Source organism: Monoraphidium neglectum (assembly GCF_000611645.1).
Source record: "Monoraphidium neglectum strain SAG 48.87 unplaced genomic scaffold scaffold00449, whole genome shotgun sequence".
Lineage (NCBI taxonomy): Eukaryota > Viridiplantae > Chlorophyta > Chlorophyceae > Sphaeropleales > Selenastraceae > Monoraphidium > Monoraphidium neglectum.
This window is the reverse complement of record NW_014013179.1, coordinates 2,083-22,936: the sequence shown is the minus strand read 5'-3', so window position 1 is coordinate 22,936 and position 20,854 is coordinate 2,083. Positions and strand designations below refer to the sequence as shown.

Below are 20,854 nucleotides of genomic sequence, written 5' to 3'. Positions count from 1 at the left end.
GGGGGGGGGGGGGGGGGGGGGGGGGGTCGGCGTCGGAGCCCAATCAGGAGGGGAGCTTGGGCGCGGACTCTGCCCACGATCGGCAGCCAAACGGGCGAGCGGCCGGCGCTGCCGGCCCGACGGGCGCGCCGAACAACACCCGAGGCTGCCAGGACTGCGACGGCTGCAGCGGGCAACGCAAGCTCGCGGGCGGGCGGTCTACAGGTGCGGCCCCATGCACCCAGGGAAAGCGCCGGCAGGCTGATGGTGAAGATCTCGTTTTTGCGATCTGATCACCTGGGCGGGGGCGGCGGCGGGAGCGGCGGCGGGGCGCACCTGTCCCCCCGCAGCCCGGCGTCTTCAGCGCCGCGGCTCTTCTTAGTCCTCGCGGCGCCCCCGCCGCCACCGCCACCCGCTGCTGCCGCCGCCGCCTCGTCACCGGTCCCCAGCCCCGCCGCTTCTCCAGCGGCGGCGGCCGGCCGCTGCTCCGGCACCTGCTCTTGCTGCTGCTGCTGCTGCTGCTGCTGCGCCTGGGCGGCGCCGCCCCGCTCGCGCCCCGAGGTGGAGGGCCCCTCGCCGTCGCCCGGCTGCTGCTGGTGTTGCTGCGGGGGCGGCCGCCGCGCGGCGTCGCGCGCCGCGCGCTCGATCGCGAGTGCGCGCTGCGCTGCGGCGGCCACCACGTCTGGCGGCGCGAACGCGGGCTTGCCATCCACCGCGTCATCATCTGTGTCGCTGCCGCCGCCACCGCTGCTGGTCGGCCCGCTGCCGCTGCCGTCGCCACTGCTGGTGCCCGCGCCTCCGCCGCTGGTGGTGGCGCCGACCGGGGCGGCGCCGTACATGGCAAGCAGCGAGTTGTTCATCCCTGTTGCGCCGGCGCCGCGCTTTGCAGCGCCACCCCCGCCGGCCTTCTCGGCCTCTCTGCTCTCGCCGCCGCTGCTGCTGCTGTCGTCCCCCTCGTCCTCTTCGCTGCTGCCGTCGCCGCCGCCCTGCCGCTTTTTGGGCTGCCGCCGTTGCTGCTGCTGTTGCTGCTGCTGCTGCTGCTGCATGCGCTTGGCACCTGATGTTGACGGCTTATCCCCATCGGCCTGCTTTCCACGAAAAGTTCACATGTTGGCGTTGTCAGGGTGCCGCTCGGCTACAAAGTCGAGCACACAAAAGAGCAAGCTCGAGGCCCGCGAGCAGGCAGTAATAGTTGCTCAAGGCACCGACCCAGCAACTGTTCGCTGCGGGGCTTGACAGCGGCGGCGAGGGGGGTGCAGCGACGGCGACGCTTTCGAGCCGTCATTGCCCTTCGCCATCCTCCCTTCTGGCCCGCGCACTTGCAGCTGGAGCTCCGGCTTGGATGTGCCCTTTCGTTGCACTATCTGGATAGCCTTTGCCACCATTTGGCGGAGGGCCCCGACCTGCCGGCGCTGGTACTCCTTGTAGCTGCGCCGGAGGTGGTCGACCACCGCGTCCACGTCCGAAACATCTCTGTTGAGGGCATACTGCTCTACGCGGGGCACCAGGTTGCGATCTAGCTGGCCCACCGAGATGCCAGGGCTGTGGCCCTGCTTCCCCATCCTCGAGGGACGCGTAGACGTTGTTGAACCATTTACAAAACCCAACTAAGGATGGTGTTGAGCGGCAAGGCTTTGTAGATTCAGCTCAGTTTGGCGTAGAGGTCGGGATCTGCAGCCGCCGCCCGCGGAGTCACGCAGTGCAAACCAGTGCCAGCAGCATGCTGTACACCTGTTCACCAGAAGCACACTGGAACCCAGAGACGGCTCGAGTGCTTTCGGCGACACGAACCGACGAACCGACTCGTTTGTGCTGGCGTGCCATGTGGCCTGGTGTTGACCATGTGTTGACTGAGGCTGCCAGCCGGTGGCATGTGAGACTTCGCTCCCAGAACCGTCCCCTGGACACCCTCTCGCTGCATCGCCCCCCAGACATCACGCTGCCACGCCCAACGCACTCAACATTACTGCGCCCAACCCGGCGCCGTTCGTCATTCGCTCGCGCCGCCCACGCCGACCATCTCGACGCCCTCAAACCCTTCAAACCCGCCGCCGCCGTCCTCGTCCCCCTCCCCCTCCTCCTCGTCCTCCTCCTCGTCCTCGGCCAGCGACTCGTACGCGTCCCCGTCCTCGCTCCAGGCGGCCAGCAGCGTGAACCTGAAGGTGGCCATCTTGATCTCAAACGCGCGGAGCAGCGCCGCCTGGTTGGGGTCCAGCGGCTTGCCCGCGCGGCAGACCTGCGGGCAACGTCAAGGAGTTGCCGGCGTGAGGTCGCAGCATGAGACTTGAGGCATCAGACTTCAAGTACACCAAGACGGCGCGTTGGTGCCCCATAGCGCCGGCCGGCAGGGGCCCGGCCCCGCGCGGCGGAGCTTCCCCAGACGCGAACGAGGCCGGCCCGTCCCCCAGCTCCTGAGCTGCCACCGCGGCCCTGCCCTGCGTCTGAGCCGCGCCGCGCCTGCCCCCCACCGTGTGGTCCGCCAGCAGCTCGACCACCCCCTTGTTGAGCCGCGTCGGCAGCCCGTGCTTCCGCAGCTGCGGCTCCATGGTGTGCACCATGGGCCCCCGCGGGCCGCTGAGGGGCCCCGCGGAAAGCGAAAAGTCCGCGATGGCCAAGCTGCCGGGCCGCGCGTAGTCCTCGTGCTCGAATTGGCCCATGACGCGGACAACCTGTGGCCCGCGCGCATGGCGGCGAGGGGGGAAGTGTGGCGGCCAAACCCTCGCCCCGCTTGCGGCTCTGCCGGGTCCGTGCGCCCTCCACCAAGCGACCGGCCACGGCGGTCACATCCGCGCCGGCCCACCGGCCTTTCCCGGGCGCCTCGTCCCGCCAGCTGCGCCCTCGTGCGCGCCCCGAGCCCCGCGCCGGCGGCGGGCCCGCTGCCCCCCGCACCTCGTCCCGCGGCAGCTTTGTGAAGAGCAGGCCCACGTGGCCCTTGAGGCGCGCCGACAGCAGGTGCAGGTTTGCGCGGTACTCGTCGGCCTCCGTCTTGCCCAGCGCCACCTGCAGCATCTTATTGCTGCCCATCAGGAACCTGCAGCGGGGGCGCGAGGGGAGCGGGGGGCTGTCAGGCGCGGCCGCGCGGGTTTGCGTGCGGGCGTGCCGAGCGCCAGGGGAAACGAGGGAGGGCGGGGCGCGAGGCGGCGTCGCGCCGCGGCTGCAATGCAGCGAGTGCGCCTCGCCTGGCCGCCGCCGCCCATGCTTTCATGCGCTGGTGCGGCAGCGGCGCGCCCGCCGGCCACCGACCCGAAGCTCCGCAGTTGCCCTGGCACGCGGGCTGCCGCAGCGGCGAGCAGCCGGCCGCCGGCCACCAAGGCGTTGCCAGCTGCCCCTCCCCAGCCCCCCCAAAGCGCACCTGCTGCTGTCCTTAAGCTCGTCCCGCAACTCCTTGAACTTCTCATTGCGCATGTTGTGGAACTTGAACACGTACACATTCGGGTAGCTGCGGGGACGCGAGCGGAGGCTGCGCATTGGGGGCGCTGCCGGCCGGGGCCAAGGTTGGCGCGGCGTGGAGGCTCGCGCCTGCTTGCGTTTGGTGGGCGTCCTGAGCCAACATGCCGCGTACACGTTCCCGTTCTCCTCGATTTCTCTTACCTGTCCACTGCGTTGCGAACTTGCGTCACTAGACCCTCCTTCCACTCCCTGTCCTTCTTCTTTGTTTTTGATAGGGCGACTGCGCAGGTGCGAGCCCAGAATTGCAGGCGCTGTGTTAGGCGGCGCGTCAGTGACGGCGATCGCTCATGTAGCCACACGCATGTGCAAAACAGGCAAGTTGCAAGCGCAAGGCAGCTGGACCATGCGTGATGCTTGAGCGCTCACCAACTTTGTTGCGCTTGCTCTTCGGCATGGCGGCTGCTGCTGCAGGCGGCGGCGCTGCACAAGGAGGTGCTCAACGGGTCTAACCCGGCGGCTGGCCAGTCGCGTAATCTATTTCACGTGACTAAATAAATGTACGCTGGCGTAAAGGTCTTCTTGCTTCCCGGAGGACAAGGCTACTGTACCGAGAGCGGGGCAGGTTACGGCAGGTCGCTCCGATAGTATGACATAGACTTCCCCAGTAATAGATGTGGATTTGCACTGTCTGCAGCAGCCAGATCGCCAAGCACTAGTAGTGTCAACCGGTGACCCACATCCCAGTTCAACTGGAAGGAAGCCCTTCAATGTGTATAGATCGGCCTGCTGAGAAACCTCCTTGCGATGTATGCTGGCGTGCTGCAGCTCAACCGGGGCGTACCCGGCAGCTTACCGTTCCGTTGCAGAGCTGCGCGCCGCGCGCGTGCTGTCGAGCTTGCATCCGGGCTGCTTGCCCCGGCCACCCCATGCCGCTTGAGCACAAGGAGGGCGACTTGCTGGAGGCGAACGAGCAATACATAGTGCACCAAACAAATTGTGTGAGCGAGGGCGCGCGAGGACTGGCCCAGGTACTGTTTAGCAGGTGCGTCTGCGGAACGAGGGCAGGGCGACACTTGCGTGCCTTGCGCCTGCATGCGCTCACGGGGGATGTCCTGCGCACCCTCAATGGAAGCGCAGGTTTCCCTGGGCCAATGTGTATGCTCGGCGAACGCGGGGCAGCGGCATCAAGGACCGGCCTGGGTCGATCACAATCTGCGGAGACGGCCGCAACCGCCGGCTGGTGGTCGCTCTGTTCGGGCAGTATTGGCCTGGCACGCCCAAGCAAAAGGGTGCGTTGCTCGGGGCCGGGCTCAAAGGGCTGGAAGCAGCGCCTGGCTGGGCGCCGAGGTGTGTTCACTCCAGGTGTTGCTCGGCCGCGCTCAGCACCACCCGGGCCCCGCGCGCCGCAGGCATGGACACCGCTGCAAAGCGCATGGCATACTTCCGGGAGGTGCGTGCGCCGACGTGGCCATGGGAGCATCCCCACGAATGCAGTCCTGTGTCTGACTAGAGCGCCCGCTGCAGCACTTACAGACCTGCTGATTGCGCAGCGCTCAGACCTTCAGCCAGGGATCACGAGCCAATCCTCTCGAACCCCGACCTGCACCGATGGTTTGCATCCCACCAGGGCCTGGATGCGCTGGCGCGGCTGGATAATGCCGAGTCGTTCGCGTTCCCGCACCTTGTCGGCTGCGGGTCTGCGGGCGGCGACTGGCGTGAGTATGAACCAGCACTGGAGGTGTTTGCGGCAGGTGTGGGAGCACGAGTCGTGATCTACCACCTGCCCGACAGCAGCAGCCGTGGCGTTCCAAAGTGTGGCGCCACAGGTGGCAAACGCAGCAACGGAGGCACCGCGACGGGCAGCGATGGGTCCTCCAAGCGGCCCAAGGCAGTCTGATTTGCGTTGGGAGGTAGGAGTGGCCCCAAACACATATGCGCGGTCTGCGACGTTGCGTGCGCTTGATACTCTGCACATTCCACACCTTGTGTGCTGTTCAGTAATTCCACAGTCAGGGCTTTCAATACCACTGCGTAATTGCGTGCCACCTCATAGGGAACCATGGCACCACGTTCTCGCACCAGCATCCAAAATTCCGCTAGACTTCCCCAAGCAGCCCCCTCGCCGCCCTCACCCCTGCCACACAACCCGCACCCTGGGAAGCGATGAGCAACATTGGCTGGCAGGTGGCGTGCGAGTGCTGAATAATGCATGCAGTACCCCCACAACAGGCAAAGCAACCAGCCCACAGCAGATCCATCAACTCTCAGCACAGCAGGAATAAACAGATGCTCAGCAGCCGGACAACAACACCCTGTGTCAAGTAGACCCCAGCCAGGTGCATGGCGCATGCCCACATGCAGGCAGGCGCACCCGGCCCTCAACCACTGGCCACATCCACCGGTGCTGCTGTTCAGGCATGCACAGAGGTTGCCAGGCAACAGAGTTGGCATGAAATCTCAAAGCTCATGCAAATCGTACCCGTTGTCAAGCCTTGCTCTCTCAGTACACCAGGGCCTGGTTCGGTTCAGCACGTTTGTTGACTGAGAGCTGGAATTTCAAAAAGCTGGGGGCCTTCCTTTTGAGTTTCACTGGCAAACATCCGTAGGTCCTCAATTGGCGGAAAGGCTTCGCAACAGGCACGCTACACACTCCATGGGCCGGCGTGTGCAGGGCATGGCAGCAGGTGAGCAGTCGCCGGCTGCCCGAAGGCTTCTCGGCAGTGTCGGCAGCGCGCCGCCGCCGCTCTTCGCCGCGCCCGTGCGTGCACTCAACCCTTTTTCTTGGATAGTGGAGGGCTAGCAAAGCTACCTCCCGTCCTTAAACGTTCACTTCGCGCCTTCTCCGCCCTCCAAAATCGTTGTCTGCCCCGAGGCTCCTGCCCAGCATGACGAGCGAGACTCAGTATGATGACAAGGCTTACGACACCAAGATGAAGGAGTAGTGAGTGCCGGTCGGGTGGCGGGTGGTGGGGCGGCGACCCTGGTGCAGCCTCCGCTGTTCTCGTCCTACGCCCGCGCTGAGCGACCGTCACTCGCCCTATGCCCGGTGCAGCCTGAAGCCTGCTGAGGGCGCGGAGGCTCAGGCGTTCTTCACTGAGTGGGAGGAGAGCTTCGACAGCTTCGATCAGATGGGCCTCCACGAGAACCTGCTGCGCGGCATCTACGCGTACGGTGGGCATCAATTGGCCGTGCATGGACGCCACTCGATCGACGCGCTGCATGAACGGCTTGGCTTGCCGGCATAGGGGGCAGCGCCCACCACGCCCGGATCCTCGCCTATGGGACCCCGCTTACCCTAAGGCACTGCAACTGTCGCCTCACAGGTTTTGAGAAGCCCTCTGCTATTCAGCAGAAGGGGATTGTGCCGTTCACCAAGGGCCTGGATGTGATCCAGCAGGCGCAGTCGGGCACCGGCAAGACTGCCACGTTCTGTGCTGGCATCTTGAACAACCTGGACTACAACCTCCTGGAGTGCCAGGGCCTGGTGCTGGCACCGACCCGTGAGCTGGCGCAGCAGATCGAGAAGGTCATGCGCGCGCTGGGCGACTACCTGCAGGTGTGATGACAAGCGGTGACAGGCGGTGCGCATGCATGTTGTGGGTGCGGCGGCTGCGGCGGCTGGGCCGGACGCGCGCACCTGAGGGTGTTGAACACAGCGCACGCGCACCAGCCTCGACAGCCGTGGGCTGAGTCAAACCCTGGTCAATTTGAAAGGCGAGCACGCAGGCGGGCGATTGCAGCGCACAACCCAGAGCAGCAGCAGCACCAGCTCTCGGGCGCAGCATCGGTGGGGGCAGTTTGGGGTTTTGATGAGTGCTGGACTCCGGGCGGGCCGGCAGCCCCAGAGCCACTGGCAGCCGCGACGGTTGAGCAAGGACGCGGCACACAGTGCAGCAGCAGCAGCAAGCTGTATGCAACATCATCAGCAGCAGGACCCAGCTGTGGGGCGGGCAGGCGCCCATGACAGCATCGGCAGCAATCTCAACATAATGGCAGACTTGCCGAAAGGCCAGTGGCAAACGCGCTATCTCATGCTTGGAACTCTTTCTTGCCGGCGGCACGCATCGCGTTAGCTCGTGCAGCATGGCGCAGCGCCCACACCTGCGGCCTGTCGGCCCTGGCCCCCGGCGCCTGCCCCCGCAGGTCAAGTGCCACGCGTGCGTGGGCGGCACCAGCGTGCGCGAGGACGCGCGCATCCTGTCCGCGGGCGTGCACGTCGTGGTGGGCACCCCCGGCCGTGTGTACGACATGCTGCGGCGCCGCTGCCTGCGCGCGGACAGCATCAAGATGTTTGTGCTGGACGAGGCCGACGAGATGCTCTCGCGCGGCTTCAAGGACCAGATCTACGACATCTTCCAGCTGCTGCCGCCCAAGCTGCAGGTGGGCGCGCCTGGGGGGTGCGGCGCCGAACGGCGTGGGGAGACGGTTGTCGCGGGCACGCCCACGCATCTGTTCTTAGTGCTGGCGCAGCCGCCGGCGAGCAGGACAGCCTGTAGTGGTCGCCTAATCCCTGTCCGGGCCCTCTGTGCCGTGTCGCTGCTTGCTTCATGCTCAGCCCCTCCCACCGTCGCACATGGCATTGCCCCTGGCGCCGCTACCCCACACAGGTGGGCGTGTTCTCCGCCACCCTGCCCCCGGAGGCTCTCGAGATCACCCGCAAGTTCATGAACAAGCCGGTGCGCAGCAGAGCGATGGCGGGCCCGCGCAGGATGCTGGCGGGCAGGGGCGGCGCGGCTGTGGAGCAAGCGCAGCCGCGCGCTGTGTGGGAGGCCCGGCGGCTGTTGTGGGGGATGCCGGTTGCAAGCAGGCAGCTGGAGCATGGTGTCGGCAGGACGGCAGTAGCTTGGCACAGGGCTGCTTAGCCAGGATCACTTGCCTGCCTGGGCGCCCACAAAGAAGCACGATCACCAGCACCAGTGGGAGTGGGCGTCCATCATTATACAACATCGCACACGCGCGCTTGCGCTCGAAAACACACACACACACACACACACACACCATCCCATCCCATCCCATCCCATCCTCCCTCAGGTGCGCATTCTCGTGAAGCGCGACGAGCTGACGCTTGAGGGCATCAAGCAGTTCTACGTCAACGTGGAGAAGGAGGACTGGAAGCTGGACACGCTCTGCGACCTCTACGAGACCCTGGCCATCACGCAGTCGGTCATCTTCGCCAACACGCGCCGCAAGGTGGGCGCGGGGACGGGGTGGGGGGTTCGTGCGCGGCCGCGCCACGCACCGCGGGGCGGTGGCTGCGTGTCGCGTCTGGAGGGCGGCCGGGCGGTCGCGGGGTCGCCAACGCGCGGTATGCCGCGTCAGGCACAAGCATCGAGGGGTTGTACGAGTCGAGGCAGGGTGCGGTGTGTGCGGCGGAGTCTCATCAGCGTCGCCCCCCGCGGCCGCCCCGGCCCCCGCGCAGGTGGACTGGCTGACGGACAAGATGCGGGAGCGCGACCACACCGTGTCGGCCACGCACGGCGACATGGACCAGAACACGCGCGACGTCATCATGCGCGAGTTCAGGTCGGGCTCGTCCCGCGTGCTGATCACCACGGACCTGCTGGCGCGCGGCATCGACGTGCAGCAGGTGGGGCGCGGACGGCGACGCGGCGGCTTGGGGTGGGCGTGGGCGGCCTGCGGTTGGCGGCGGCCTTGGGAGCCATGTCACCGGCCGCAACGGCCGGCAGCGGGGGCTACTTGCGGTGGTGATGCGGTACAGCGGCCTGGTGCGGCTGCTCCGCTATACAGCTCTTCTCGCACCCTTCAACGCTTCCCTGCTGCCTGTCGTCTCGTTACTCTCATATGGAGCCTCTCCCCCTCCCCCACTCCCCACCCCTCTCAAACCCTCCTCCTAGGTGTCGCTGGTCATCAACTACGACCTGCCCACCCAGCCCGAGAACTACCTGCACCGCATCGGCCGCAGCGGGCGCTTCGGCCGCAAGGGCGTGGCCATCAACTTTGTCACTCGAGACGACGAGCGCATGCTGCAGGTGCGGGGCTGCTGGGAGGGTGGGGGTTGGGGCACGCACGGACAGGCCTGACCTACAGGATAGGGTTGACGCAGAGCCGCTGACCGGTTGCGCCGGCAAGGGCGCTACCCCTGGCCACGGGTCGCTGCAGTGTTTGTTGAGACCTCGTGTGCATGAGATTGGCGCCACGTGCGCAAGAGGTCTCTAGGTTGACGTGTTGATTGTCACCTTGACATGACATGCGGCCCTCTGTAGCCTGGGTCTGCATTATACTGACACGCCCCGCTGCTGTGCCCACCTCTCCCGCCCCACAGGACATCCAGCGCTTCTACAACACCGTCATCGAGTGGGTGGCGCCGGCTGGCGCAGCACCGGGGACGCGCAGGGGCGGCGGGGGGCGTGGCCGTAGCCGCAGGCGGAGCCCGGGCGGATGTTTTGGGACGCGAGTGACCAGTGACGCGTGACGCTTGCGTTCTGGCCGACCACCACCACCACCACTCACCCCCACCCTGCTGTTCCATCTCTCTTCATGCTCATCCTGACAGGGAGCTGCCCTCCAACGTGGCGGTGAGCGGCCCGCCCGTCCCGCATAGCGCGTTGTCTGCAGTTCTCCTGCTCGTGTTGCCCTTGCTTGTGTTGGCACCTGATCCTGAAACACTTGTTTTGACTGCAGCGGCTCCCACAACTGAACTCTGCGCCCCGGCCGTCTCGCCTCATCTGATGCATTGTATTGTCAACCACCACACCGATACGCAGGACCTCATCTGATCCGGCCCTGTGCTGGTTTGGACCGGCCGCGCGGCGGGCGTGGCGGCCCCGAAAGACGCGGCGGGGCCGCCACCTCCCCCCCTGACGCTCCCGGCGTGCCGCCGGCCCCTCAGGGCCAGGGGCGGTGCCGGGGGCGCTTCATCCGTGCACGGCGGCCGGCGCGAGTCGAAACGGACCCGAGCGGCGCAGCGCCGGGCGCGCGCCGGCGTGAGCAGGCCGCGCGCCCGGCTGTGCGCAAGCCTCTTGCGGCGGCCACGCGCCCGTGGCTGCGCCGCGATTGGCGGCGGCGGCGGCGGCCGCAATGTATGGACCCCCCGCGGAGGCGCGTTCACGTTTGCTCTTGCGGGTTTTCCAAGCTTTAGGGGAGAGCCAGCAGTTGTAGAGGAGTGTGGATTCCGTGCATTTCACGACCCAAAAAAGCCGTGTTACCGCCTGCGCTGCGACTGTGTCTTTTGGTCGGTCAGGTGCACCGTAGCTGTCTTGAGAGGGGCGAGCAGGCAGGCTCGAGGCAGGCAGTTGCAGGTGATAACGTAGCTGCCAGCTGCTTGCAAGGTGCAGAAGCACGCAAGGCTTGACCCCCCCCCAGACCCAAGACTGGCGTGCAAAGCATGACCTTCTGTTTCACATCACACAAAAATGCAAACGAACAACGGGACAGCAGTTTTGTCGGCGCCTGCGCCTGCCCAATAGCCATCGGTGGCGCAGGTAACCCCCCGACCCCACACGGAGAACACCGCGGCTGCCTCGGCGCACGAAAAATCGAGTGCTGTGGGGTGCACGCTGTCAATGAGCGCGCCCAGTGTCGCAAGGACTAAAGAAGCCACCCAATCACGGCTTGAGCGCCAGTGTCACGATTGCCGCCCCCTATCCACGCATGCAACCGCTGAGCCGTGGTTGGGGGGGGGGGCATGAACAGCAGTCGCGGGCCGAAGCGTGCGCCAAATCGTCGCATCTGCCGGGCTGTTGCCCGACTCCACTGCAGCTGTCAGTCCATCAGCTGTGGCTGCAGCTGTGGGACCCATTGGCCGGCTGTTTGTGGCTGCCGTAGGCAGTCCTCTCAGTGCCGCCCCTCAGCATCGTGGCGCGTGCGGCCCTCGCTGCTGTGTCCACGGCCCTCGCTGCTGTGCGCACGGCCGCCGCTGCCGCCGCTGCTGCCGCTGCCCCTCCGCGGCCCGTCGCCGCTGGGCCGCGCCTCCTCCGCCTGCCCGCGCCGCCTCTGCCCGCCACCGCCGCCGCCGGCCCCCGCGCCCGGCGCCCGCTGCTGTGCCGCAAGCCGCTTGGCAGCCTCCACCAGTCTCGCCTCCTCCTCATCAGCATCCGGCCCGCCGGCGCCGCCCCCGCCCGCCTCGCCGTCCTCGTCATCAGCGTACTCCTCCATCACCATCTTCTCCAGCCCGATCAGGAACTCCTTGAAGCTGATGCCGCCGGAGCCGTCAAAGTCGAGCTGGGCGAAGAGCTTGTCGGACAGCGCGCGTGTCGCGCGGCCGGGGGTGTTTGACGTGCAGAGCACCTCGGCCACCTCCTGTGGCTCGAGGTAGCCGTCCTCGGACGCGTCGAAGCAGCAGAAGGCGTCCTGGCCGGGAGGGGAGAGGCGGGGCATCACAGGTTGCCGGTCGCAGTGGCGGGGGCGCAGGCAGGATAGGGAGCCGCAGGCTGGTGAACAGGGCGGCTGTGCCCAGGGCTGCCGCCTCTGCAATGGTGTGCACGGGCACTCGCTGGCCCCGCTGCGGTGCCTCCGCTGCAGTCCTCTTGCTGAGCTCCGCTGGCTGCTCCATGCATGCGCATGGCAAGCTGGCTGCAGCGTCGTGGCGCACGTGGCTGCGCGCGGGACCCGGTGTTGCAGGGGGCGGGGCGGGCGCGTCGTGCTCAGGCGCGCGGCGCACCTCGACAATTTCCAGCGTCTTGTGGATTTCGGGGGGCAGGTGCTGCGCGCGCTCGGGGCTTAGCAGCTGGATCACCACGAACACAAGCATGAATTCGTACACGTCAATCTGCATGTGGGAGGGGGGAGGGCGTCGGGCGACACGGTGGGTTCTCCGCCGCTGCTTCACACTCGGCTCTGCGGTGATCGGCGGGGATCAGAGCGCATGCATGCAGCTGCGGGGCACACATTACGTGCGCCATGAGCGCGCCTTGGTGCTGTTGTCGATGTCTGCGGCGGCAAACACGTTTTTGAGGTCCTCCAGGGCCATGTCCAGCCCGAGACGCGGCGCCTGCAGCAACCCAAGATTGTGCAATAATGCTTGGCCTGGTCCGTCCCGCACATGAGCCCCGTGCGTGCTCGGCGAGCCGCTGAGCGAGCATGCGATGCGCATGCTGCTGCCTAGGCTTGCACCTGCAGATTAGGGCCGGAGGACGACCATGCGGCGGGTAGCATGCGAGGCGCCATGCACATGCGGGGCGCACATGTGCGCGCGCGCACGCACCATGGTGGTGAACTCGTCAATGTCGATCAGCTTGTCCCCGTTGAGGTCCATGTTATCAAAGTACTCCCGCGCCTTCAAAAAGCCCGCTGCCATGCTGGAAAACTTTAGCAGCAGCTCATTGAACGTGAAATCTTTCTTGCCGCGCCTGGCCTTGGCCGCATGCAGGGCCTGAAACAGCGCCGCGTCTATGGGATTTACATGGCGTGATACCTTGCAGCCCATCGTAAACGGACCGCGGAGCGCGAGCTGGGTCAAGTTGCCTCGCGGGTCCGGGTCAAACGCGCAAAGCTGGATGATTGCATAAAAGTTGGTCAAAAACCAAGACATGCATGCGGCAAAAGAAACATTGGTTCAGGCAGTGACCAGTCAGCTGCCTGCCAGATGCGCGTTCGGTTGCGCCAATGATCATGCAGCGTCTTGAGCGCGCGACGCCAGATCTTGGCTGAAGAGGTCGCCACGAGGACAAGACATTCAAGCCCCACAATTGATGCCGCATCTTGTGCAAATTCAGCAGCACCATCTGGGGCCCACTGGGTAACCCTCGCACGCCGCGAGCGAGGACCAATCATTATGAGCCTTCTGCTCTGCCAAGCACCTTGCATCATGGGACCCTCGACGATAGCGCAGTAAAAGTTTGGTTACACAATAACGACAGGTGGCCCATGCACAAGGGGCGCAGAAGCGGCCCCTGCCTGTGCTTGGTCAAGTGCAGACCGCAGGCCGCGAGCGCGGGCGGCGCGGTGATCACGGCTGCCCGCTTGAGAGCACACAGCCGCCGCGGGCACTCCCAGGTGCGCGCAGCAGCCGCGCCGGTCAACTCTGCCTAGCCCCGGGTCAAACATGAGATCACGACGCCTCCTTGATCTCGCCGCTGTCGGCGATGGTGACCTTCTTGGAAGGCGTGCCGCTGCCGCTGCCGATCGCCTCCACCTGCAGGACGTTTGCGGCGGAGCGAGGCCGCTTGCCTGAGCACGAGTCAAGTCGCCCACGCTCACAGACGGTCGCCTTCCTCGGCCCTAGATGCAACAGGGCACCTCCGACACACCTCAACTGACCCTTGACGACCCAAACACACATCACGTGCATTGACACGACCAAGCATGCGCAGACATTCGTGCGTGTGCGCACCTTGAGCACGACGTCCATGCCCTCGATGACCTTGCCAAACACGACGTGGCGGCCGTCCAGCCAGGCAGTCTTGACAGTGGTGATGAAGAACTGAGAGCCTGGGGGCGGGGGAGGGGGGGGCCAAAGGTGTGCGGGTTGGCAGGGGTGTTGGTCGCGCGGGCCTGGGCTGCAAGGTCCACTCGAGCTTCGGTCGCTGGCGTGAATGCACTCAAGAGGCGCAGCGCCGAGAGCCTGGCCTCGGAGCGCCCAGCGCCCTGCTGCGCCAGGCCGAAGGCCGCCCAGGCGCGGGCGCGGGCGGCGCGGCGCGCCCACCGTTGGTGTTGGGGCCGGCGTTGGCCATCGAGAGGTACCCGGGCGCCTTGTGCTTGAGCTTGAAGTTCTCGTCTGCGCCGGGGCAGAAAAAGGGGCGGAAAAGTGTCCACGGCGCAGGGGTGATCAAGCGTGCCAAGAGGAACACCCTGTCACACTCAATGCTGCCGCCTCAGGAGCCTGGTGGCTGTGCCCATGCATGTCCTCCCACCAAGCAAGCAGCCACGCCCATGTCTTTGTGCCGGGGCCCTCTGCCTCCGTCCTCCCCTGCCAGGCCCCCTCTGCTCCTTGCTGGTTGGCGCCGCGCCGCCCACCCGCAAACTTCTCGCCGTAGATGGACTCGCCGCCGGTGCCGTCGCCGCGGGTGAAGTCGCCGCCCTGGATCACTGGTGGGGGGGGGGGGCGATTGGTTCCAGCCAGGAGGCTTAGTGAGCACTCAGGCTTTGGAGTGCAACTGCGCCCGCAGGGCGGCCCTGTGCAATGAGAGGGCCTGCTGCCCCGAACCATTGCATTTGAGGGTTTGCAGCGGCGCACCAGCCCGCCCGCCGCCGTCCCTCTTCGATCCTGTGCTGCGCCGCCGCGAGCCATCCTGGCCGCTGGCGGCCTGGGGTTGCCAGGTGGGGTTGGCGGCCAGGCGGGCCCGGCATGGGCCTGGCGCAGACCGTCGGGGGGGGGTTCAAGACTCACTGAACTGGGGGATGATGCGGTGGAACACGGAGCCCTTGAAGTGCAGGGGCTTGCCGCTCTTGCCCGTGCCCTTCTCGCCGGTGCACAGCGCGCGGAAGTTCTCCACCTGCGCTCAGCCGGGTGACGCCGGCACGGCGGGGCCAGGAGGAATGGCAGCATGACCGTCGGCGAGAGTTGCATATAGGCATGCAAGCGAGCCGCAGCTTCGTAAGCAAAACCTGAAGCGCTGTAGGGTCGCCGTATCCCCGCCAGAATAGAACGCGGGCTGCCGAGGCACCAGCGACAGCTCGCTCAACCGCCACGCAGGGTGCGCTGCCGTCGCGCACCGTCTTGGGAACGATGTCGCCGAAGAGGCCCATCACGATCCGGCCTGGGTGAGAGAGGAAAGAAGAGGGGGAGTGGTATGAGAAGCTCTGCCGCCAGTCATGCAGCACAGAGCCGGCGAACACAGGGCAATCACCGCCGCACCGCTGCTGCCCCAGGTGAGTTGGATCGACGGCACAAGCTGTCATCACGCGCCTCAACAGGCGGCTGGTTCGCACCAGCAGGTTTCCCATCAATCTCAATGTCGAAAAAGACCTACAGAATGGGGGTGCAGTGGAGGCGCGACTGCTAGTGTTGCAAGCTCAGCACTCTGTGGAGCAGTGTGCTGTCCCCACCGCCCCCTCAAGCTGCAGAGCTATGGCGCATGCTTGCTGATCTTTGCGCACCTTGTGCGTGACCTCGGCCTTCTTCTTGTCCTTAGCCTCAACAAGGACGGTGGACGCGCAGATGGCCAGCACCACCGCGGCAATCACGATCGACGTCCTCATGGCGTCTGTAGTCCTCAGAAAGTGCCACACAAATAGGATCAGCGACGGTTGGAACTGATCACAACCTGCACAGGGCGTCGGTTCAACCTCAGAATCAGATCACCAGCTTCCAACCAAGTTCTGCGAAGTCTCGGCAGGTCCCAGATCGTACAGTTCTGCAGTGGAATTGCAGCTTATGATCACATGAATACCACATACGGTAATCTGGACCCCACGCACGTGTGTGCATTGGCGCAGGAGGTCCTGCAGGTGGGGGTGTGGCGCCCACATGCGTCGAGCAATGCTGACCTGCACCGTGCGATACACGACCCTGGCCATGTGCACGTGCCGATTTTACTGCCATGCAATGTGATGGGAAGGCGGCCACCTCTCGGGCGGTTGTGCGGGTAGAAACGCTGGACATGGCGGCCGTCACCGAACTGGGCCGCCCTGCAGCCTGGTCAACTCCTGTGCTGCTTTCCGTTGCCATCTCAAAATCGTTGAGTATTACAGAGGCAGCCTTCTAGAAAAGGGAAAATATCACCCCTAGATCCCAGGCCGTCACGCATCAGAGGCGCACCCCGAGAGACCGTGGCAGTTGATCCAGCACAGGCCCCATGCGTGCAGGTGAGCGTCGCGCACAATTGGCACGCACGCCCGAGGGGGGACGCGTGGCGGCCGTTTGTCTCACGGAAAGATTGGACGGCATATCATGGCGGTTGGCAACTAAAGCATGGTCACAGTTGGTGATCAAGAGTCGGGTACTCCTCATCGAACGACGCCACCACAGCCGCGGCGGTGTGCGTGAAAGCACTCCGTCGCGGTCCCCATGCCGGCGCCAGACCAAAAAACTGTCAGGTCAAGAGACGCCCCCGCAGCGCGCCTCGCGCGCCACGCTGCTGCAGAGCATCCAAAGTTTGTGAGTGGAACCGCCATTTGCCTACAAAGCCATTCCTTGAATTGGCAAACTCGCACATACGGCGCATTCCCGTGTGCTGCGCCTCGCCTGGCCCATGCGGTGCAGGCCTGGCTGCCGGCAGGTGCCCAATCGCTGTTTGCCTAACTGCTTTGGTCCCGGCGGCTTCTGGTCTTTCTCTGCATCTATTGGTCCCGCCACAACCGGGCTTGGACACACAGTCAGGCCGCCGGCGCCTCTGCCTACGGCCGAGGAGCAGGCCGGCGCTCAGCGCTGCCACTTGCCACGGTCTTGGCCGGGGGACTTGCCATTCACTGTAGATGGCGCGGGGAGGGGGGGGGGGGGGCGGCAGCGTGCACAGCACGTGAGCGGGGCGCATCAATGGAGGGTCACGCGAACCGTCTGCCGGCCGTGGCGCGCGAACGCTCACTCCCCAGGGTCCCCGGCTAGCCCGCGCCAGCTATTGAGCCCAGCGCGCGCGCCCTCACCCTGAGCGGCGCGCAGGCGGTACGCGGCGTAGCGCTGCGCGGTCGTGTTGTGCGGGCTCGCGCCCTCCCCGCCCGCCCCGGCCGCGCCGCCGCCGGCGCCTGCACCCCTGTCCGGGCTGTCCATGGACTGCGGCTCCTGCGCGCCCGCACCCACGTGCGGGAGGTAGTCGTCGCGCGGCGGCCCCAGCGGCAGGGCGGCGGGGCCGGGGCCAAGCAGGGCGTCGGGCAGGGCGTAGGCCGCGCCCGCCGAAGAGGAGGAGGCGACCTTGCGAGTGTCGCTGCCGCTGGCCCCGGTGTCCTGGGGCGGCCGCGCGGCGGTCGGCGGGCGACAGGGGTAAGGGACACCTCAAACCCGGGCTGGAGGCGTGGCGGCGACGCAAGCTGAACGGGCGGGCGAGCAGCACATGGACCTCGAGTCGCTGCCAAGCTCCTGCATGGGCGCCTCAGGCCGCGGCTGACGGCGCGCTCTGCCCCCGCGCACCCACCTTGCGGCCGCCGCTGCCGCCCTTCTTGGGGGGCGAGCCGGGGATACCGTAGGTGGGGTTGGTGGTGACGTACACGGCGGCGGCGTCCTCGCTGATGCGGGGGTCGGCGGTGGCATACCTGCCGGCAGCGCACCAGTGATGACTCTTAGACAAAAAGTGGCCGGGCGCCGCGCAGGCACGAGAGGGCGCGTGCCGGGCTCGCTGTTGCGGCAAGCTCCTCGCAAACCCCCAAACCCACCTCGTTTGGGGGTTTGGGGGTTTGAGCAAGCCGGTGCGGAAGCCATGCGGCCGCGACCCTCACACCCACGCCTGACCCTTTGCAACGGAACCCAACCGGGGGATGCCCATGGCTCTCCGTCGCGGCGAGCTTCGCGAGGGGGCAGCGCAAGTGCACTTTGGCCCCACCCCGCCGCACCTGCCAGGCGTGAGGTCCCGCACGTCCCGCCTGGCGTGAGCAAACTGCGCGCTGAGGTTCATGAGCAGCCACAGGTCAGCCAGGCCCATCAGCGCCAGCGCGGCCAGCGCGTGGACGAGGTTCTGCGGTTCGTACATGGGGGCGCGGCGTCGCGTCGCAGCTCAGGAGGGGCGGGTGGCGTGGGTTCCTTGCATGCCAAGCATCAGGCTCAGATTTCTGGTGAGGCGAAATCAGAGAGGGCAGCAGGCGCCCGCCACCGGGGTTGACAGCCTCGCACAGGACGGGCACGCTACAGAGCTGGGTCCGAGGGGCAGGCTGCCGGTGAAGCTGCTTGCCAGGCGCTCATTCGCCCCGCCCCCCTGTAACATCCCCCCACCTTCCAGGTGTCTGTTGCGAGTGAGGTCAGCATTGGGTATTGCGCCGCGGCGGCGCAGGTACAGGACCGAGCCGCGCCAAAAACGGCGGCGAACGAGCCCAGGTTGAGGCAGTTGACGGGGCACACCACAATGGACGCCTTCAGCCGGGGAAGCGGGAGCGACGGCCGCAAGCGTGTGTGCGGTCAGTCGGGCCTGTAAGCATCTGATTTGCAACTGATGAGGGAGGGAGTGCGGATGGATATGGAAAGGGGCAGTGTGCCAGGGCTGGGAGACCCCAAGCTGCTCAGGGTGAGGTCCTCACCTCATTGGCTGCCTTGGCAAAGGTGGCGGCGGACGCAGAGATGGGGCTGGAGGCCGCGACAATGGCGGGGTTGGCCGCCACCCCGTTGAGGAGGGTGCGGGCCGCATCGTACAGTGCCTGGGGCGCCACGCTGGTGGTGGGGGACCTGATTTGGGGCGCGACGGGTGTGAGGGAGGGATGGGCGCGGTCGAGCAGCACACGAACGGGGACGGGCCTGGGCATGCAGGCCAGGAAGCAGCTGGTATTGGCAGCTGAGGAGACCTGGGTCCTGGCAGGGCGCCTACAGCGGAAACCAGCGAGCCCCTTTGTCGCGGGAAGCACCGAGCCCCTCAGCCTTCCCCCTCCTGCCCTGGGCCAGCAACGCACTGGGTGCCCTGCAGGAGGGCCGTCTCAAACATAAAGGCCAGCAGCAGCCAGCACAGCTGCGCCGCGATCAGCACCGCCACGACGACGGCCATGATCCAGACGCCAAAGGTGATGGCGCTGATGAGGGTGGCGTACGCGCCGTACGACAACTTGCCGGGAGAGCCTTTGGGTTGGGGAGGGCGGGGGGCCGACACAGCCGCACGTGCAAAGAGGGCCTCAACCCCCGGGACTTGCGTGTGGCGCTGAGTGTACCAGCAAGTACCATCATGCTGGCGGCAGGTGGACGCGAGGGCGCGTCTAAATCAGAGCCCGAAGAGGCCGCGCTGCATGCACTTCACGACATGATGCCCCTCCGCCACTCACTGCACTTGGTGGTGGGCAGCCGCGCGGTCTCCTGGTACGACCGCAGCAGCGATAGCAGCAGGCACAGCCCCACGATGCAGCTGATGACGATCACTGCCAGCCCCGTCACCCAGTTGACGCTGCTGGCCAGCTGGTCGACCGAGAATGTGCGGGCGCCGAAGAGCGTGTCGGCAAAGACGCGCGTCGAGTCCAGCGCGCGGCGTGTGTAGATCGCCCTGCGGCGGCGGCGGCGGTATTGACGCAAGTTTAGGGTCCAGTATGTTGATGAGGTCCATGCTATCATATTGTCTTTGTTTCTTATTTCAATGCAGGACACAGACGTCGTGCCGCTGCTTGCGCTGCAGTCGCCGCCCCATGCAAGCAAGCTGGCCATGATGGGATGAGCCGCATGTCTCCCTTTGCCGCTGATTTTTTCTTTTCAACAGCCGCCCTTTCCAGAGCGCCGCGTGCGCCGCTGCCGCTGTGCCCAGCCACCGCTACGTGCCGCGCACCAGACGGGCAGGCCCACGGTGCACATGATGCTGCACACGAGCGGCACCCAAGGGGAGATGCGGACGCACGTCCCCAGCAGCCTGCAAAGCGAGACGGCCACCTTCAGCATCAGCTGTAATGCTTGCAATATTGCAGATCCGGCGCAGCGCAGTTCACAAGCTCTCGTATCGCTCCGGGCCCAGTCAACAGCAAGCGCAATGCCAGCTGGGTGCTGCTGTCACCGCTGGTGTGGGCCGGTTGAGCGCCAACCCACCTGCAATAATCTCTCATGCTGCGTTTTGTGGGCGTAGCGCTGCTCCCCCTGCCGCGCCAGCCCGCGGGAGGCGGGATCCTTCAGATGAGGCTGTGAGCGCCGAACGGGCCACGACGAGTGCCGACAACATCCAAAAGCGCACCTTTGGTCCACCATTGCTGCTGCAGGCTCAGTAGACGCGATCCCCGTTCAAATGGTCCTTGGTCCACCAAGGAGAGAGGCGCAGCCCAACCGAGAGGCGCGGACGCTGTTTGGATACCTATCGACGTTATGAATGAGACGCAATGCATTGGTGGCCGGCTGAGGTCCAACTCTGATGCTTGGCTTGGTGGCAGGTCAAACTGCTGCCGGCGGCAGCATGACTACATGCAAAACATTGCCTGCTGGACATGGCCACATTCCAGCGCATGTTTGCGCACCTCCAAAAGGCACATTCAGCACCTGTTGCGTTGCATGTGGCCGCCTGCTAAAATGCGCCCCGGTGGCCACCATGCACATGGATGCTGTGTGCGCAGCAGCACTTAGCAGGCGTGGGTCGCTGTCACCAAACGCGAGACCAGCAAAGCGTCCACATTTCATGTAACACACCAGCATCGACTATCACACCCTCTACAACTGCACCAATTGTTAAACAGGCAGCCCTTCAGAAATCCGCAAGGTCGTCATCCCCGTCCGCTGCGCCCCCGCTCGCCGCCGCTGGCGCCGTGTGCAGCCGCAGCCGCTTGGCGCGCCCCTTGCCGGGCCCCGCAACCCCTGTAGAAGCAGCAGCAGCAGCAGCAAGCGGCCGCTCCTCCTCAGCCGCGTCCCCAGCCCCGCCTTCCCGCCCGCCGCGCCCTTGCAGCCGCCGCTGCCTCGAGACGTCCTCCTCTGCGCTGTCCATGCCGCCCTCGCTGCCGACTCCGCCGCCCCTGGATGCCTTCGGCGGCCGCTGCTCTTGGGGGTCCTCCGCTC

The 20,854-nt window shown here is 66.1% G+C and overlaps 7 protein-coding genes across 7 annotated transcripts in view; 1 reads left to right on the top strand and 6 right to left on the bottom strand.

The window, feature by feature from the left end:
• Nucleotides 1-1,541, bottom strand: part of MNEG_3544 (putative AAA domain-containing protein) — a gene marked incomplete at both ends in the record, with an annotated part of 5,005 nt that extends 3,464 nt beyond the window's left edge. Inside the window, 2 exons of the mRNA XM_014047984.1 lie at nucleotides 316-1,064; nucleotides 1,383-1,541. Of these exons, the coding sequence (XP_013903438.1) occupies nucleotides 316-1,064; nucleotides 1,383-1,541 (908 nt within the window). The remainder of the gene's footprint in view (nucleotides 1-315; nucleotides 1,065-1,382) is intronic.
• A 428-nt stretch (nucleotides 1,542-1,969) lies between these two features.
• On the bottom strand, nucleotides 1,970-3,823 carry MNEG_3543 (putative mRNA turnover protein 4 like protein; the record flags this gene model as incomplete). Its single annotated transcript, XM_014047983.1, has 6 exons — nucleotides 1,970-2,215; nucleotides 2,289-2,648; nucleotides 2,869-3,010; nucleotides 3,332-3,418; nucleotides 3,571-3,649; nucleotides 3,796-3,823. 6 exons carry the CDS (start codon nucleotides 3,821-3,823, stop codon nucleotides 1,970-1,972), a joined length of 942 nt encoding a protein of 313 aa, XP_013903437.1.
• A 2,431-nt stretch (nucleotides 3,824-6,254) lies between these two features.
• MNEG_3542 (Eukaryotic initiation factor 4A-3) lies at nucleotides 6,255-10,106 on the top strand (the record flags this gene model as incomplete). Its single annotated transcript, XM_014047982.1, has 12 exons — nucleotides 6,255-6,310; nucleotides 6,422-6,540; nucleotides 6,693-6,925; nucleotides 7,127-7,156; nucleotides 7,513-7,749; nucleotides 7,977-8,129; nucleotides 8,401-8,559; nucleotides 8,789-8,956; nucleotides 9,225-9,359; nucleotides 9,653-9,684; nucleotides 9,884-9,905; nucleotides 10,095-10,106. 12 exons carry the CDS (start codon nucleotides 6,255-6,257, stop codon nucleotides 10,104-10,106), a joined length of 1,356 nt encoding a protein of 451 aa, XP_013903436.1.
• Nucleotides 10,107-11,163: 1,057 nt separating this feature from the next.
• On the bottom strand, nucleotides 11,164-12,625 carry MNEG_3541 (hypothetical protein; the record flags this gene model as incomplete). Its single annotated transcript, XM_014047981.1, has 3 exons — nucleotides 11,164-11,679; nucleotides 11,990-12,097; nucleotides 12,533-12,625. The coding sequence occupies 3 exons, from the start codon at nucleotides 12,623-12,625 to the stop codon at nucleotides 11,164-11,166; spliced, it is 717 nt and encodes a 238-aa protein (XP_013903435.1).
• A 753-nt stretch (nucleotides 12,626-13,378) lies between these two features.
• MNEG_3540 (peptidyl-prolyl cis-trans isomerase, cyclophilin-type) lies at nucleotides 13,379-15,468 on the bottom strand (the record flags this gene model as incomplete). The annotated part of the gene is made up of 8 exons (XM_014047980.1): nucleotides 13,379-13,462; nucleotides 13,661-13,758; nucleotides 13,973-14,044; nucleotides 14,284-14,355; nucleotides 14,657-14,762; nucleotides 14,983-15,026; nucleotides 15,199-15,235; nucleotides 15,367-15,468. The coding sequence occupies 8 exons, from the start codon at nucleotides 15,466-15,468 to the stop codon at nucleotides 13,379-13,381; spliced, it is 615 nt and encodes a 204-aa protein (XP_013903434.1).
• A 1,162-nt stretch (nucleotides 15,469-16,630) lies between these two features.
• MNEG_3539 (hypothetical protein) lies at nucleotides 16,631-20,059 on the bottom strand (the record flags this gene model as incomplete). The annotated part of the gene is made up of 10 exons (XM_014047979.1): nucleotides 16,631-16,677; nucleotides 16,852-17,149; nucleotides 17,337-17,454; nucleotides 17,752-17,873; nucleotides 18,128-18,265; nucleotides 18,430-18,574; nucleotides 18,796-18,958; nucleotides 19,159-19,373; nucleotides 19,650-19,730; nucleotides 20,046-20,059. 10 exons carry the CDS (start codon nucleotides 20,057-20,059, stop codon nucleotides 16,631-16,633), a joined length of 1,341 nt encoding a protein of 446 aa, XP_013903433.1.
• A 487-nt stretch (nucleotides 20,060-20,546) lies between these two features.
• Nucleotides 20,547-20,854, bottom strand: part of MNEG_3538 (hypothetical protein) — a gene marked incomplete at both ends in the record, with an annotated part of 2,277 nt that continues 1,969 nt past the window's right edge. Inside the window, one exon of the mRNA XM_014047978.1 lies at nucleotides 20,547-20,656. Within this exon, the coding sequence (XP_013903432.1) occupies nucleotides 20,547-20,656 (110 nt within the window). The remainder of the gene's footprint in view (nucleotides 20,657-20,854) is intronic.